Source organism: Rousettus aegyptiacus, unplaced genomic scaffold (assembly GCF_014176215.1).
Source record: "Rousettus aegyptiacus isolate mRouAeg1 unplaced genomic scaffold, mRouAeg1.p scaffold_m13_p_13, whole genome shotgun sequence".
In the NCBI taxonomy this organism is placed as follows: Eukaryota; Metazoa; Chordata; class Mammalia; order Chiroptera; family Pteropodidae; genus Rousettus; species Rousettus aegyptiacus.
Window position 1 is genome coordinate 51,412,744 of NW_023416288.1, and position 19,748 is coordinate 51,432,491.

The 19,748-nt window shown below is 33.8% G+C and overlaps 1 protein-coding gene across 4 annotated transcripts in view; it reads right to left on the reverse strand.

The window, feature by feature from the left end:
- Positions 1-19,748, reverse strand: part of CNTNAP2 (contactin associated protein 2) — a 1,484,598-nt gene that overhangs the window by 813,468 nt on the left and 651,382 nt on the right. For all 4 annotated transcript variants that reach the window (XM_036231126.1, XM_036231127.1, XM_036231129.1 and 1 more), the window contains one exon: positions 4,254-4,401. In XM_036231126.1, the coding sequence (XP_036087019.1) occupies positions 4,254-4,401 (148 nt within the window). The remainder of the gene's footprint in view (positions 1-4,253; positions 4,402-19,748) is intronic.

The window sequence follows — 19,748 nt, forward strand, 5'->3', positions numbered from 1 at the left end:
TCACAGGAGGGCAAAATGGAAGGTATGTCTGTCTGACAATTCCCCAAAGACCCAGGATTTCTTTTCTCATTGAAAAATCAAACAAAGCCCTTAAGGCAACAGTTCACTAAGTTCAAGAAAAAACAGAGAGAATCATCTTTGAAAGAACCACTCCAGTTTGAATTCCAGTAGGGGTAAACCTAAATCATTGTAACTTTGGGAAAGTTGTCCTTTACAAGTGTGTTCGACACGTCTTTTTCCTATTATAAACATGTATGTTTTTCTTGAAAAAGAGGAGAATGTAATCTACATTCTTCAAAAATAGACAAATAATAATCTGACCTGAACATAATTTAGGAAAATGACCTATTACCAAATTTTTGACAGTAAAAACAGTCTCCGAGATGATTAAATTGTGTTTATTTCCCCTCAAACCAAGGGGGAAAAAATTGAGAGTAATCTGTTTAGATTATAACAAGAAAAATACAAAGCAGATGTTTTGGTTCTTCTAAGCTACATGATCCAATATGGTAGCCAGTTGTCACACTATTTTAATTCACATTAATCAAAATTAAATAAAATTAAAAGTTTAGTTCCTCAGTTGTCTTGGCTGTATTTCAATTGCTCAATTGCTACACTCGGCTAGTGACTATAGCAATTGAGACATTTATATCTTTATAAAGTTCTACTGGAGAGCATTGCTCGGAGCTATTTTTGTGCCTTTTTTTCTAAAATACTGACATCTGTATTAGTTTCCTGTTGCTATTATAACAAATTACCCAAAATACAGTGCTTAAAACAAAAGAGATTTGTTCTCTCACAGTTTTGAAGGCCAGACGTCCCCGGTTTCCCTGGGTGGAAGTCAGCATGTCGGCAGGACCACACTCCCTGCAGAGGCTCCAGGGGAGATCTGCTGGTCTCCTGTTCTGACCACATCCCATGGCTTGTAGCCAGATATCTCCAATCTCTGCCTCTGTGGTCACCTTGCCTCCCTCTTTTCTGTCTGTGAAACCACCCTCTTATAAGGACACATATGACTACGCCCAGAGCCCACCTGGATGAGTGCAGGTAAATATCATTAACTTAATCACATCTACAAACATTTGCCTTTTAAAGTAATGTTTATAGCTTCCAGGAATTAGGACCTGAGATCTCTGGGAGGCCATTATCCAATTTACTACAACCTGGTACAATACTATTTTTCAAATTCTATTTTACTTTATTTGATTCTGTTACCAATTTATCATTTACTCCACTGGGCATCTATGGGTATAAATATTAATATAGTTTTCCAAAGCGTATGATTTTTCCCCCAGAAAGGCTTATATACTTAGAAAATCTAGCTTCTGATTTCGCTTCAGGTATTTTTCCTTCCCATGATAGGGTTGCCAAAGCCCAAGACTGATGGAAAAGCTTATGACAGCACTAACTCAAAACTTTACAAACTTACTTGCAAGGATTATAGAACAAGTTGTTATATTTTAAGCCACACTTGAGTCAGAGCACTATTTCCTTTGTGCAAGCTACTTTTATCTTTTGCTGTGAGTTCTAAAGTAACTCCATTGACTGTATTGGTTTTAAAACAATTATTTTTAAAGGAAGCCATCTCAAAAAGATGCACATCTAGATATTGTAATGAGAACTAAAATAAAAAGAAAGGAAATAGAGTTGGCTGTAAAAACTACTCAAAACAATTAGAAAAATGGATAAATAAAAGACAATCCAATAGAAATATGTGTAATATTCCTGAACAAACACGTCAGGAAAGAGGGTATACAAATGATCAGTAAACATAAACTCTTTAAAAATCATTAACACTAAAATGAGATATAACGAACACCCAACGGAAGGGCTAACACTTTTAAATCAATGCTAAATGTCTGAAATTGTATAGCAACAGGAACAAACACATTGCTGTGAAAGTCTAAATTGACACAACCACTTTAGGAAAATTTCTGTCATTATTAACCAACGTGAGTATATACATATGCTATCTTGATATTACCTCTTCCTAGGTCTTTACCCATGGAAATGTTTATAGCAATTCTACAGAAAGAGCCCCAAATTGGAAACATTCAAATGTTCCCAAACATGAAATGAAAAAAAAGAATTGTGGAATATGCATACAACAGAATACTACTATTAATGGAAAGAAACAAATACTCCATTGGCATAGATAATTATCACAAATATAACTGAGGGGGCCCGATATGTGCATCTGGGGTGTCAATGTGATTATTTACCTGGAGCTGGTCACATGGATGTTCACTTTGTTGGAATTAAGGACTAGGCAAACAGTGGTAGGGTACCAGACTCTCTGGTTTCCCTTCCAGCACTATCACTCAGGCTGTGTGCCTCAGAGCAAATATTAATTTTCACTATTTTTATTCTAATAAACACTGCTAGATTAAATTGCCTTTGTCTTTCATACCATGTTTTTTGTATTCACTGTGGTATTATTTCACTGGGTCAAAATCAGCATATTTCATGACACACACAAGTGTTCAATAAACAATTAATAAAATAAATTATATATATATTATGGTTTCCATTAAGAATATTACATACTTTTTATTTATTGAAAGATGAAGATGCTCCTTATAAAATTTGTTAGACTGATAAAAATATCAGTTTTGGAGGGCTTCTGTTTTTTCTTTTCTTGCCTTCCCATCATGATGCACTGGCATCTAGAACACTGTGAGCACAGGGTTCCCTTTCCCAGAACACCCACAGTACATAGTAGAAAGGACCTACATTTGTGTTAGGGTTCATTGTAGGCTTCTCCCAAAGAATTCTAATTCTTCTGAAGAACTAAATCTCTTTGTCTCTCTACTCATCATATTTGCTATAATAAAGTAACGACCAAATAAAATAAACCCCTACAGAATATTTTAAATGATCTCCATGACCCCTTTATAATAATCAGATCGGTCTGCCCATAACAATGTTGCCCATGAACTAATAAAACATGAACTGGTTATCATTGTAGCTACTGTTTTCACTAATCTCTGCAACTGAATTCAGAGGTAAAAACTTTATATGTATATTTTTTGTTATGAACTACCAAGTGTTTGGTTAATTTAAAATGCTTGCCCAATAGGGCATTTGCCATTTTCTGGTTATAGTGAGTGTTATTTTTATGGGTCTACAGGAAGAGGTAGGTGAGAGCCTAACGGGAGATTTGCTACATAAAGCTGATATTCCAATTCCCTGCCCTGTCTGTATCCAGCATCCCTCCTCCCCTGATCAACTGGAAGAACAGGAAGAAACATCTCTTGGAAGAAGAAAATACATTTTACCAGAGAATTCATATACTAAAGCCAGTGTTTGCTAATCATGTGTTTGAAGACTGAATTTGTACTACCTAGGGACCTCAAAAATCCTCAATCTTTAAAGTAATTTGGTGTTGGTACTGCTGTCATAGAAGAAATAAGCAAAAATGAATTCTCTCTAAAAGAATGCACCATCAATATTTGCCCAAAAGAAGTTCCACAGATAAAGTTTTGAAGAAACTGAAGCCACAGTCAAGAAGATGGATGTGCATAAGGATAAATGAGAAGGGTAGGCAAATAGGAAGTCTATGAAGGAAGGAGAGAAAATGAGGAGGGGGTGAGGGAGAAATAAACAAGCACTACTAGCAAACATAAGCAGAAATAATAGATAGCAGAATTAAAATCCTCAAAAGTCCATATTTTGGAATAATTAGACTTATGTATAATATATTTAAGAAATACAAAAAGGGAGTTCAAAAGATGCTTAAAGGAAAAGAAACTTTTTATATGGCCAAGTAAATTGGAAAAAGATGCAAATAAGACTTATAGATACATAAAACACAACTGACTTTGAAACGCAGTGTTTGGATTTAAAAAAGTGATAACTTTCACCAAAGAGAAATGGAAGAAAGCTCTTAAGAATATATTCAAAATGCATCACTAAAGACAAAAAGATGGATAATAGTGTAGGTTTTTACTTTTTAAATATTTCATAAGACTTCAGGCAATTTAATTAACACACTTCATTGTTTTAGTCTATTGAACAGACACTTCTCAATCCTTTACTTAAAATATTCTTAAGGTATTCTTATATGTGTTTGTATATAAATGTCAATATACATTTATAACATACAAACAACATTATGGTTTATTTGTACATAAAAACAGAAGGCAGTTTACTGTGAGAGAAAGCAAGCAATGTTAAATAACTGAAAACAAACAGATTACTATTTAAATGAAGATGGCAACACCCACAACGAATTCTAACTGTGTGATACTCACAGTAAGAACAGCCATAGACTTCGATTCTGAGCCCGATGCGGCCTTCCCCATTCCAGTCCAGGGGCACCATGCGCACATAGCGGGCAATGACCGGGTGCTGTAGGTCGTGGCGTACCACGCTGTCAGAGTTGATGTTCCCAGGAAATGCCTGGAACAAGGATGAGATTAAAAATTAGGGGAAATATCTTGGAAAGAACCATGTTCTCTATGTCATAAAATAAACTTAAATTTTCTTATCCAATGGCAGGAGTTTATATTCTCCACACTATAAACCATTTGAAAAGAGCTTCTATATATCCTTTACATAAAAACAAGTCCAGTTCTAAATGGAAACCAGGCCAAAGTTTCCTTTTCTATGTAGATGTATTCTTAAAAGAATGAAATACTATATGGCACCCAATGTAGTATGCAATAAACATCTGAGTTATGAGTTCTAATATTTTAATTATACAATAAATCATTTTTCATGGAATCCAACCATATTTGCTTTTAAAAAAGTATCTATATTCTCAGTTGAAGTCTAACAGCTTTTCAACATCAGTTAGGTAAAAAGAACAATTAACTGTGTTGTACATTTTTTAAAAAAGAAAATGACAGAGTAAGAGAGCCACAGTCAGGAGATCCTGGGTGGCAGAGGTCAAACCAGGAGCAGGAAGACACACAAGGAATCGAGAGTCGATGCCGATGTGGACTGTATGGAAAATAAGAAAATAGACGAGAGATGGTGTTTCAAAAGAAGACTTAACATTTTGGGAGAAGGGAGAAAGAGAAAAGATATAAATCAACCTATTCCAAGGTAAGAACGCACAGGCACTGGTGATAGAAAGGGGAGAGGAGCTGGGGAAAACAGCTCTTCCCTCAGCAACCTCTTCTCTTTTTTAAGTAACAGCATCTGGATTTTCTCTAAATGGTCACCCATTCTCCGCTCAGTCACCTTGGGCGAGAAGTAAAAGCCACTCTCTAGATCCAAGGTGGGCACCTAACTCAATGAGACGCAACTGCCGCGCTTCTCTGGAACAACTCAGTCATTTACTCTGGGGAAGGAGCGGCTCCAAAGCTTGCTCAAGAAAATCTCTGGGCGTTTTCATGATTGAACCTGCTTCCTCATTTTTTTTTTTTTTTATGCAACTCAAAGAATATCAATGAACACTTAAGTATTTGAAGGGAAAGTTAATTAGTGAAGATTTAGATATACTGCATTTTAGATTTCACCATTAAATTAAAAGGCAACATAGAAAATCTGAGATGTTGAGGAGGACAGTGTTTTATTCAAGGTTAGCTTTGCAGAGAGGGCACATTTATCATTTATGAACAAATGCATGGCATAGGGTATTTTCCTCAGCATCCACAGCATCAGTAGATTGGTATTTTCACTTTTCATTTCCAAGCATAGAGATTTGAAACATCATCCTAATTGAAGTTTAAAACATTTCCAAAGAATGGTATAGGCGTTACTGATCCTGTCTTGAATATAAAGGCACAAATATATGTGAGATGTCTTTTACATAGCGGTTTTTGGAAAAGTTAAGGAACATAGAAGAAAGTGTAGCCATAGATTTAATAAAAACAACATCTAATATTTATATATCATTTTATTATTTAAACATTCTAGTACACACTGCATTGTTTGCGCCCCACAGAAAACCTTGTTTTGTAGGGATGCTGTTTTTTTGTTTTGATTTTTTCAAATCAGGAACCTCAGCACCAAAAAAATGAGAGGAATTGCTGATGCTGGATAGCTAAATAAGGGCAAACCAGGGCAAAGCTGGAAGCCCACCCACTCCCATCCTGACCTTTGGAAATCAAATTTTCATCTGGGAATAAAGGTTTTTCTGCTTTGATGTTTGATACTGTACATCTGAATATCAAATTTAAAGTCTGATAGGTAATTTTTATCATACTACATTTTGGACATACAGTAAATTTCTGGCCTATTTATTAGCATATTTTGTCTGCATGCTTCTCTCTTCATTTTTATTTTCATGAATTTTGACGAAAATTCCTATTTTCCTTTTTCACACATTTTCCAAAACATGCTCCTATTGTGGTCATTAGCAAAAGCTCCTCTGTAGTTTTTATACAAGTAATTAAAAGTATAAATGATATTGCTTACTAATAGGTAAAAAAACTGGTCTGCTACAGTGCATATATCATCTTAGTTGTAATGACTACAATGCCATAGGCCTTGAAAAGGACTTTTTTTTTTTTTTTTTTTTTACATAATTTGACTTTTACATTCACTTGTGGCTTGTTACACAGATGTAAAAAAATCAAGGTAAGACAGAGGTGAGTTTTCCAAAACATTTAAGATTTGGAAATCTACATCAAAATTGAAAGATTAAAATGAATTTGAATCTTTCTTGAATGGAACAATATCCTTTAAAATTCAATCTTCGTTAAGACAAATGTCACACAACAATATACGCTTTTTGAGTATATAAAAACACCAAATTCATTACCGTAAGACTGAAAAATCAATTTATAGAAGCCTGTGAATTATACATCATTGCTATTAAATCTCCTTTAATGACTGTGATGTGTATGCACATATGCTTAGAAGTATAGTTTTTTTTTTTTTAACTAACATAACATTTATGTAACTCGTAAAGCTTTATGCTTAGTAAAGCTAAGAGAAATATGTTAAACCTATGGTGCTAATTTGGAGTTACTGTCCTATAAACTGTAAATATACAGCAAAGAGTTAGAGCGTTTTTACATATTGTGAGTCATTCAGAAGGCTAATTTTAGAATAATCTAAACATCGCTGAAATTTTAACAACTGAAAATTCCCCACCACGTGAACTAGATATTTCTTTCAGCTCAAATAACAGTTCAGATGGTCTTAGAAGGAGAGACAAACTTTTTCCTGTAATGTACCAAACAGTAAATATTTTTGGACCACATACCTCAGTCCCATGCCCTCTTTCTTTTTCTTCCCTATTATTATTACTTTTTTGGAACAACACTTGAAAAATGTATAAACCATCTTAGCTCACAGATATTAAAAGGACAGAGACCTGAGTGGGCACATGGGCTCCAGTTTGCTAGCCCTTAATCTAAGAGAATCTTTCCAATTAATAGATCCTCTACTCGATTCAGATAGGATGAAAAAGTCTCAAGTCATCAGAAGACTGTTCAGCCGCTTGGCATTTAAAAACCCATATACTTTAGAAAAGCATTTTGTCATTCCTTGAAGCATATCATTTATCAGACTAAAGGAAAATACACAGGGATTTAAAAGTATGTTGTGGGTGATGCCGAAACTAAAAATTTTCCCTCGAATTCACTATTACGAGGTCTGAAGTATAACTTATGAATTATTTTATGAATAGAATAAATACATTTAGTCTGTTAAAATCTCACATTTCAAGAAACCTAAAATTGGGGTGCACAAGACCCTGCAGCAAATGAATGAGACCCTGCAGCAAATGAGTATATCTTGGTGCAAAGGTTTGGTTTAAGAATGAAAACTGCCTAAAACTCTCTGCTATTGCATAAGCAAGCCTAGGTGAAGATTTTAGTGCAACTGACAAGTTTTGTACCTAGGAAATTAGATGAGGGAAAAAAATGATACATGAATACTTCCTAAAATGAGATCTTATTTTCTTAAAATATAAAAGGTCTTGGCTGCAACAGAAACACATATTGATAATTCCTTAAGCTGATGTCATAAACCTGTGATCACTACATGTTTCTTAAAGTGGAATTTTATTTCTGGCTGGATTTTAAGTTTTATTTTCCCCATGCTAATAATTTGTCAAAATGTAGAAATAGATTTTTCATTTTGCAGCCCTGATGCGAGTGAGTCTCCAGGCTTACGAACATTCTCTGCTGAGGTAGAAAGAAAACAAGTGCCTTCTTAACACCCTACACCTGTTGCACTCCTGCTGTGGCCTCTTCACCTGGACTCTGTTGTCACCATTGTCACCTGGCTGCACATACACATTGTGAGGACTCAGCTCAGACAAAGTTTCCTAACAGTAGGATGTCTGCTGACCCTCACTTCTCAACTCCTGCCATTCTGTAGGGCACCTTGTAGCACCCTAACTTTTCATTTTCTTTACTCATTCGTAATTACTTCATTTTGTTTTTTGATTACCTACCTAATGGCTATTTCAGAAGGAGGTAAATCAGCTTTGAGGTTTGTGATAAAAACTTTGGTCCACCACTATATGACATCCCTAGCATAGTGGTCCATGTCCACTAAGTATTCATTTACTGCCTGTGTAAATGAATGGATAAAAATGTGCACCCCCATACTCCCACCTGGTTACATTCCATAGCTCTTGTTATTCTTGGATGTATAAAAACCAGTTCACTAACCATTTATAGTTAATAAGACATATGTTTGACTCAAATATTGTACAGGGAAAAAAACTGAGCATGCTACTCTGATTCAAGAAACACTAGGCTAATAAAAGTATTCCCAGCAGTATGGGGATGTCATTATAAGTATATAAAATGTATAGGAATTACAGAAATCATGCAGAAGAAAATCACATGAGAATCAGATCATGCAAAAATTACATAAAAATCAGAGGAGAAATGCTAGGAGCAATGTGAAAATAACACCCACATATACACATGCACACAGCACATGCCCATCAAATCTCAGACATTCACATGTAATTCACTTGAACTCTGCTAAAAACATACTCTTTTTGGAGAGACAAACCATGGTAAACAAGTTGTGGGACAAATGCCAAAACAGTCCATCTACATATGAGCAGCAATACTCTCTCTGGATATTTCTGCTCTTGACTCAGTTAAATATATCTTATCTTCTACATTGTTCCCAAGTTATGTACAGACTTTAGAAATATTTTACTAGAAGAATCATTAATTAAGAATTATAACATAAGAAAAATAATCTGACTTAGCAAAACAATATGGTAAAACACTTTAAAAGTCTCGTTACCTTTCCGTTTCTTTATTTCTTATGGGGATCACATGGCGATGGTGTTCCACAGATTTTATCCTTTGTGCTCATCTGTTCTCAGTCTATCTAGAAGATGGATTCCATCTTTTTGATGCCTTTATTGCCTCCTACACTTTATTCCTCAATCTAGTTTCAGGTACAATGATCTTGGATGCCTCTTTCTCTGACCCTCTCCTCCTCTTCTTTCCCGTGGTTTAATGCAATATCTGCTGCATATTCTAGATAACTTAAATTCATTATTTTATGAATCCATATTATTTTTATCTCCAAACTTTCCTAAATATTTTCTTTATCCTACATGCCAAGCCATAAGAAAGGATGAAAATAAATTAGATAAATGTAAACTATTTCTATATTAAGCCAGTCAGCAGAGAGCTGAATACCTGCATTGAAATTTTGATTACCATTGTAAAATTACATTTACTGAATTGTGTTTTGGCATTTTTCTGCAGTCTACATCAAAGGAAACCTCCCTATGGGATTCATCTCTATCTTCGCAGATGTTGTTGGATACTTTAACAATTGTCTTTTTTTCAACATTTAAAATAAATATATAGACAAAGTCAGAAGACTAAAGGCATTGTTATCAAGCTTAACAACATTAAAGTCCAATATTCCTGACAGAAGTTTGGAGATGGAAATGTTTGAGAGAATGTATAAGGAAAGATACGGTGAATAATATCCACATCCTTCAAGTAAAAAGTCAAAAGATATTACTAAGGCTTGACATAACAGAAAACTTACTTCTAAGTATATTATTAGAAGTAACATAATTAACAAAGAGACAATTAAAAATATGTAATTTCTAAAAACAGTACAAGTATGGGGAAAAGTAAGTTAGCCAACTACAAATTATCTATCGAGAAGTCAGTAGTAAAGAGATAATTTCAAAATTGGTAAGTGATCAAACTGCTCCTTATGGGGAGAATGGATGGAACCTGGGACGAGATAATGGGAAGACAATTTTTGCTTTTAAATTAAATCCTATCTGTACTATTTGATTAAAAATATTTATCCATATACTACCTCAATAAAAACTAATCACAAAATACATTTTTGTAGGGTCACATCCATAACTTTGGCTTTGAGATTCCTGGCATACAACACAAATGGAAAAACCATAAGTTACAAGATTCATCATATCTGTAAAAATGAAATCTAACCAGTTGCTTGAAAAAGCATAAGACTCCTGGTACTGAGCCCAGAAAGGAATTTATCAAATGAGTCCTTATGTAAAAGGAACCATGCTACACAATAAACAAAATGTTCAATGACATCTGTATAAGAAGACAGAGACAAAACTCACAGGGGTTTCCCCATGGAAAAATGCCCAAATATAATTCAGTATACACAATTTTACAATGCTAATCAAAATTTCAGTACAGTATTCCGTTCTCTGCTGGCTGGCTTAAGTTAGAACAGTTGAGCGTGTGTCGAGGACTGGAGGACCCGCACCACCTTCAGGTCCTCTTCCATAGTCCCTGCTCTTCTTAAGTGTTGGATAAGTTCAATGGCAATAAGTTTGTGGATATACTCTTTGTAAAGTACCCAGAGTACATCTCTTTCTAAATGTGGAATTGAATGCTTTCACATGCATAAGATCAACAAAATGATCAAGTTTTATTTAGGATGAGGATTAATAATAGCAAAGTAAGTGACTATCTTTTGTGTCTTTTCAAAATGTGTAAGTCTTCATTTGTATAGCTTCATACCATGAGATAGCAATAAGACTGGCACTAAATCTATTCTCTGATTAGAACATTAATACTGACTTTATTCTTTCTCAATTTAATATACTTATGCTTCCTGCCATTTTTATATTCTATAGTAAGGTTAACATCCAGTAATATTTCTCTGTAATATAGAAAAGATCCCAGAAGCTAATTTTTTCTAATATGTTTGAATCTCACCTCTCATTGGAAAAAAATCTTATATTCCTCCATTTTTACTATTTCTAGTTTTCTACTTCCTTCCTCTGGAAAATTTCTCAAATAAATGGGTTGTGCTCTGCATTTTCCTCTTTCCCTATGCTGTCTTTAAGCTTAAGCAATTTGCCTCCTGCTGTATTTCCTTTGGAAATAGCAATAAGGTCGCTGATGATGACCCAGGAAACTTTTTCTTGGTTATCTGATTTTTCCATTTCCTTGAATGCCTCTTATTTCTATTTTGGACATTTCATTTGATCTCAGATTACTTTTCCATTCTCTTCATTAGATAGTCTTAATTTTTCTGTGGATTATTAAAGATCATGTTGCTCTCCCTCACCTTTCATGAGTGAGATCATCCACTTTCTTGCCCTCAATCTGAAGTCCTAGGAGGATATTTTGCTGTCACTCACTGTCTCCTCCACTACACTGATTTAGTTTTCTGACTTCCCAGGAGCAAGAGTAATGATGGCACTACTTTCACTGATTGGATTACTCCAGTTCCCTTGCCCTCTGGCATCTGATTATATTCCACTAATGGGGCACACCAAGAGATGGCCAGATCCTCTCAGGAGGCTTGTCTGTAGGGGCTCCAACTTTCACTGGTTTTTGAAAATACTGTTTTTTCCTTTTGTTCAGTAAGCCCTAGGAATGACAATAGCTTTCCTGTGTTTCTAGTTCATAAGTGAGTCATGATTCCTTGTTTGTTCCCTTAAACCTGGCCACGCTTTTGTTAATTGTTCCGTCACTCAATTCTGTTTAGGTAAGCACTCTAGAATGTACCATCTGCTTCTAATCAGAACACTGATTGGTACATATGTGCACAAACTCCCTATTATTATTATCTTTCAACAATTTTATTTCCAAATGCCCAGTTGAAAATGCATCTGTCCAGAATTCTCCTAATTTTCTAATACCCTAACTTTCCTAAAATCTTTGGCTCTATTAACCTCACTTTCCCCTCTGCCTTTCATTATCACATCCTAATTACATTTCCTTATCTATATTAATTTCCTTTTCATTTCTATATCTATTCCAGGGTTTAGAACTTAATTATTGCAAACCTGAGATATTGTATAGTTTCCCATTTCCCATAGCTTTCAACCTTATTCCTTTCCAAAACAAAATATGGTATTGATCATGTCAAAGTCTCTAAATCAAAAGTTTCAGGAAATCTCTATTTTGTACTAAATAAAATCCAAATTCTTTACTAGAGTGTGCTATTAAAAATCTTACAATGATCACAGAGTACTTAAAGTTACTTGTTTTGTCAAGCAAAGTTATCTCCTAATTTGAAAGATTCACTATAGTATTATACTAAAAAATTAATATTTTTTTGCAAGACATAAACATGTAATTTTAAAATGTACTTTAAAATACGCTAATAACTGAATTCTTTTTTTGTCAGCTCATGCAAATCATTCTCTCTTGTACTTAAGTAGATATAGAAAATTAAAGCAAAAATCAAGCAGATATAAAACTATTTTATTTGCAAGATACTCTGATTATTCTTACTCTCTGTATCTTCTCATGAGTTACTAATACTTTGATGTGAAAATATTTTTATTTAGTAACCAAAATACATAATAGGATTAATGAAATATTTAGCATAGGGTTTTGATGCCCCTGTAATTTGCCCAAAATTGTTAACTGTTTCATACCTAGCTTTATTTTCTTTTCTGACTCACATATATCTGTAGATAATGGCTATGCCTAAAGAAATATCTATAATTAAAAAAAAAGTTCAATCAAAACTGTCTGAGGTAGTTGATCAGATAGCATTATCTGATATGAGTACAGTAACCACCTGATAAATTTAGTAATTTTATATTGGATGGGGAAAACAAATTATTTGACAGAATTTTAATTTGTTCTAAGGACAAAGATCCACAGCTTATATTTCTGTTCATTGGAACAATTGCTATTTCCAAAGAAACCTAGTTACTTTTAGCTAGTAAAAGTAATGTGTACAAGAGGCAAGATGCAAAGATGTATTTTGTAGAAATCATAGCACACAGGCTATTTCTCAACTTGGCCAAAAATCTTAAAATATTATAAGATTCTCCACTCTGTTACAGGTGTATAAGAAATGGTTCATTTATACTAAGTTTAGTTTGCATACCTTTTTTTTTTTTTTGTCTCTGAAGGTTTAAGTAAACTGAGTCTTTTTTGAGCCCACACATTCTGCTCTTATGTTATGAAAATGGTTCATCTTCTCTTACAGCTACTACCTTAACAAGAAATGAGTAAAAGGAGATACCTTCTATAGTTTCTATTATTTTTAAATAACTGCATATAAAAAATATTATTTTCAATAACCATTCTTATTAATAAATTTTAATAAGTATTAATAACATCACCATAATAATGGAAGATTTAAGTATATATCTTCCACTTAGATATATCAGACAAAAAATTTTAAGGTTATATTTAGACAATGTAATTCATAAATAATATTATAGATTTTTAAAACCATGCACCAAATATTTTTCAAAGGATGGATTAAAAAATATATGGGAATTACATATTTTAGGCCTTGAACAAGTCAGAGTAGAATCTAAAAATTGGACCATACAGACTGCATTTTTAGAAGACAATGCAATTAAACTACACCAATTAAATAGTAATAAAATATAAGGTTATCAAATTAATATAATTTTAATCTTAGTTCTGCCACCATATAGCTGTGTGAATGTGAATAAACTCAAGCAATAGAGACACACAGGGACAAACACATCATTGTGGTCAAAAAAACAAAATCATATGATAGTTAACAAATACTGAGACCAAATTAATCATAAAAAGAGTTTGATATTAAAATTTGTGGTGTGCAGCTAAACTGGTATTTAAAGGGAAATGAGACTTCATTATTTATAGTAGGAAATAAAGGGTGAAAATTAATGACCTAAGCATAAAATTTCAGAAGTTAAAATAAGAAAGCCCAGAATATTCAAAGAATTTAGGATACATAAGAAAATAATTAGAAAGATAAGAATGAAAATAAAACACAAAGATCAAGAGAGCCAAAAGATGATTCACTTTCAAATACATAAAACTGGAAAATCTCTGGTGAGACTAATCTCCCCGCCTCCCCAAAAAAAGGGAAAGAAAAATGATCAGTGTTAGAAATGAAGGATATAACTAAAAATAAATTTAAAGTAAGAGAATGCTATGAACAAGCTTTAGGCCAAAAATTTAAAAATGTAAGTGAAATGGCCAATATATCACAAAAATATATCCTAAAAAAATGACCTAAGAAGCAATATAAATCATTAAAAAGGTTTATCAAGAAAGTAAAACTGACAATTCAATGATCTCCCCACTGGTGGAAGGGAGTTCCTCATGAGCTGCTATCTGCCTGCACATTTAGAGAGCGGAACTTTTGTTCGGTAGTGTCTTTATAAGGATGGTCCCATAGCAAACAGCTGGAAGAAGAACAGTCCAGTACTGTATCAACAATATCTCCTCTGGAGCAAAATTCAGGTGGGTTTGCTTGCAACTTATTATAAAAGAATGAGGTTTCTGAAGCTTAGGTTTCCTAAACTGTATTCCAAATTTCCTGCATGTCTCATGGGCCGGTCTGCATCATCTTGGGTTTTATGGGGCAAGGGGAACTGATGATATGAATACGAAGCTCATTAATAAAAATAACAACAGCAACAAATCTCTGATAAAACCAATTGTTAACGAAATGCTAGACGCTGCTAGCAGAAAGGCAAAATGGTACAGTCAGTTTAGAAAACAGTTTGGCAGCTTCTTAAATCTACCCAACAATCCCACTAATTAAGAAAAAGGGAAATCTACCTTCTCATGAAAGTCTGAAGCTTTATTCATAATCACGGCAAAGTAGAAACCTCCCAAATATCCATCAACTGACAGATGGATAAACAAAGTGTGGTACATCCATAGCTCTGCTCGCCTGATTTTCTTCTACAGCCCATCAAGGGCAAGTCCTACTCAGACTATTTTCTTCCTTCTTTTCATTGAACTCCATCCTCCATCAGTCCTATTTCCATGGGGCCCTTGCGTTATTATTTCCCTAAAAACAGTCCTTGCCTCAACACTTTTAATGAAATAAAGTGTTCTGATTTAAAAGAAAAGAAATCAAGAAAAGCAAAAACAAAACAAAAACAAAACAAACAAAAGAGCCACCTTCTTTTAACCCTACTAAATTTTTTAATTATAATACCATACCTTCCTTTACTGACCTTCCAAACTTCTGGAAGAGGCAGATTTATATCTAACTTTCTTCCAAGGGTTTAAGTCTCATCACCCGCTTCTTCCTTATTCTATAATTAGTTTTCTATGCTAATAAAAGTGACCCCCTGCGACCTCCCTGGAGCACTTGGTATCCTTATAGCATCTCTTTGAGACAGTGATCTCATTTTGATTCTGGGACAGGGAGCACACCTATTCTCATGTCTCTGACTTCTTCCTTTCGGTCTTCTTGTAGAAGGCCTGACTCTAATCCAAATAATGAGGACTGATTTCCATATCCATATCTCCAGTCCTAACCTGGATTTTGAGATCTAGGTCAGGATTTTCGACTGTCTTACAGACATCTTTATTTAGATAGCTGGATAGTGTTAACAAATTAAAAAATAAAATCTTTTTGTATCACCAAAACTTGACCATTTTCTATTTTTCCCATACTGTTTGCTGATACTGCTATCCTCCTAATCCTCCAACCCAGAAGCTTCTGTTGCGTCTGTAACTTTTCTCCTTCCTTATTCACATCTACAAAGCACTGAGTGCTGGTGGTCGTATACCTCCAGTACTGGTGTTCTACTCATGTGGACACCATCATCTTTTGAAATGTCCTTCTCCCCTGACAGCTCTCTGAATATTCTCCTTCTGTTCAATTTCTTTCTTCTTCAATTTACTTTATATACTACCCAAAGAGGGATTTTTATAAATTAAAATCTCACCCCTTGAGGACCTAATTACTTAACTCAAAGTATAGACAAGGGTTGCCTTTTTCACATGTTGCCAACTCAATAAATTGAAAAGAATAATTTGTACAATTATCACCCTTTGTTTTGTTTATAGGATGTTAAATGATTCACTTAACAGATTCTTTTCGACAAATTAACAGAATTGACTCAGCTGAACAAACATGTTTGTTACATTGGCACCATGCATACACAACCATAGGGTTCTTTTTAGCTACAACCTGTGACAAGTAGCCAGTTATAGCTCATGATTTACAGAAAATCCATAGTGCAGTTTTCATTTTTAATGCTTTCTTTATAACAAAAGATGTTCCATTTCTCATGCAATGTGACAGTTATTTTAGAGCCTCACTATTCCCCTGTATATATGAAAATTTTATCTGCTTTCTGAATTGAATAATTTAAAATTTCAAATAGATGACCACCACTTTAATTTCTAAACATATTTTTCTCAAGAGGATTGGGCAAAGGGAACAGGTAGAATGTAGGGCATACTGAAGTTAAATACATCTTCTAATTTTAAGCTATCGTAGCAAAATACTATCCTGAACAAAGTTTTTCTTTGCCTTCCCAGGGCATTTAGGTGTGAAAGATAAAGATTTGCACAATTTTATGAATTTTTTTCTATCACTGAAACAAAGCTAATAAGCAACAGGTTTTGTTACACAATTATACATAGCCAGAGATTCTGGGGAATAAAAAAAAACAAATTAGAGCGCTTATTTTGAAAAATGTCCTTTGGAGTAAGTGGGAAAAAACAAGCCTTCAGAGCTATTAGGTTACTTGGCAAATAAGATGGTATTGTTCAGGTCTATTTTACTCAACTTGTCTTTGGGAAATATCCTATGAAATTATCTAGAGGGAAGATTCTTAGCATGACAGCATCCTGGAAAGAAATTTAAAAAAGTAAAATTTAATCTGTAATGGAAAGTAGACATTGTAAGAATAAACATATTATTTGAAAGTATATATTACTTTCCATATTTAACCATTATTGTGAGAAGAAAATATTTTCCTTCAAGTACATATGTGTACATATTATATAAATAAAAATCTAAACCACTTTATGTCTTATCAAGAGATTAAATAAATGAAGCAAGCATTTGTGGTTTTCAGTATGAGGTTTTCAGAGTAATTTATATTCAGTAATATTTTGTTACTTTAAAAAGCCAAAATAAAAACAGAATTTGGGTTCCAGTCATCTTATATAGCTTTAATATTAGTGTTCTACTGCCATTCCTCCCTACTCAGACATGACCTATTTGTTTGTTTCACATAAACACGTCTGTGTTATAAAACTATTATGAACTCTGGTCTGCATCCCATGTTTAACTTCATATTCATCAGGAATATCCAAACAGTGTAAATACATATAGGCTTTCTAGCCATACTAACTGATGATGTCAAATAAGTACATGCATTGAACTATTTGAGAAATATACCTGTGATGTACACAAATGAGAGAAATAGGGACATTAAATTATATAAGCATCCATAAGTTTGACATTTTTTTTCCTTTAAAGTTTTGAAAAAATTTAGAATCATGTAGTAGTTGCAAAAATAGTATAGAGCTCCTGTGTATCTTCCCCTGCCTCATCCAATGATAACATTGTACATAATCAAAGTACAATCATTAAAGACAGAAATTTGATATTGGCATAATATTAATAACTAAACTACATATTTTATTCTGATTTAACTACCTTTTCTATCTATTTATTGGGGAGGAGGGTGCATAAAAGTTTTATCAACTATAGAGATTCATGAAACTTCCACAATTATGATACAGAATGATTCCATCACACAAAAGTAAATATCTCTTCAATTTTAAATTTAACAAGCAATATCAGGGTATGCTTTGAAGGCTGAGTTTTGCTTTCATTTCTGAAATCAGTCCTCACTCTAGTATGCATTCTTTTACTTCCTGCCACTGACTACTTTGTGACTGTTACTGGATTAGACACTGGACGTTGTGTTAATTATACGGTATATAGAAAATAATAGAGATTATATCTAAAGACTCTGCTTAAATTGTAAATGAGGCAAAGTGTTCCTAACTGTATTTCGATTGAGATTAGGATAGGAGATTAGGGGACCACAACAGTAATTTATCTCCATCTCAGCCCCACTGACTACATTTGCAAGTTAGGAGATCAAGTGTTGAAAAAGACATTATGGGGTGACGATTTTTTTTTTTAACCATTTTACTGTGAAACCCAAATAGCTTTGGCACCAGGAGGACACAATACATCCATAGAGGTGGCAAAGGGATTCAAAAGACAGCTGGAAGCACCCACGATGTCGACAGAGGGCAGAAGTAGAAGTCAAAGCAGGTGACTAGCAGTCACAGAGAAGAGTGGCAGTTCTTAGCAGAGCAGACTTAGTGAGGAACATATGCTCTGTCTGGTTCATGAATACAACAGATCAGAGGTTGTGAGGGATTAGGGAAAAGTCAGGGTGGAAGGGAATTAGGTGTGCCTATAAAATGACCAACATGAGGGATTCTTGAGGTAATGGAAATTTTTTATCCTTACTTTATCAATGTCAATATCCTTGTTGTAGAATTATACTATAGTTTTTCAAAATGTCACCACTGGGGAAAACTAGATAATAGAGAAACATGAGATCTCTCTATATTATTTCTTACAAATGCAGGTGAATCTAGATTTTAAAATAAAACTTTAATTAAAGAAAAATTATATACTAAGCATTATATCTCCCTGAACTAGCAAAACCTACATCTTAGAAAAGATTTATTTTTATTTTTTTGCCTCAAAAGGATATAAAATTTCTAAACAAATGTTGGCTCATGACTACAAGTTAAGATGAATAGTTCTCAATTCTATAGATAACAAACTGGTGGACTCTTATAAAAAGTAAACTCATTGAACACCAAACACACACACCAAATATAATTAATCAGAAACATGCAAGTTACCATCACTTTGATGTTTGATGACTATAATAAAGTTATTTGATTAGAAAAATGAACATAAGGTTCAGGAAGAGTTCTTTATCTAATTTTTTTCCAATGTGAATAAAAAACACTTTGGCAAAATACAAGATTGATAATTCAAGTAAGAGAATTATTATAATATTTGTTATGGACAGATTATCAAAGTAGTTCATTGTGTGGTTTCTTGATAGAAACATCTTAACAAAAGAATCCTCCTCTGGTCTTACTTGATATTTATGTTAAAGATGAATTAAAAGAAAAAAGTACAATTTATAATTTGCATGTAGACAACTCTAAGCACTTCTACACAGTGAAAATCTAGGTCAGTGGGAATTTTTTGCAATAAAATTTAGATACAGAGAAGTGCAAAGTGGGCTTCGACATGATCAATATACAGTCATTTCCTAAGGAGGGGAGGGGCTGTCCACACTTGTATTCTTGGAATAGTGGACAGTTACAACTGAGGACAGATCTAGGAGTCATTGTAGTTTATCCCTGGCAGGCAAAGCCTCACTGAGCTTTCACAATGAAGCCAGACCAAAGAAACGAGAAGCTTTGTCGCCCTGTATTAGACGACAGTATTTCTATAGTATACTATTTGTAATTCTGGTCACTAAACTGCCACAAAGGAATAACAGAACTCTGGGAGGTCTAGAGAGGGTCGCTGCAATGTTCAAAAAACAGAATCTTTTATGTGTGAACAAGGGATTTAAAAATATTAAT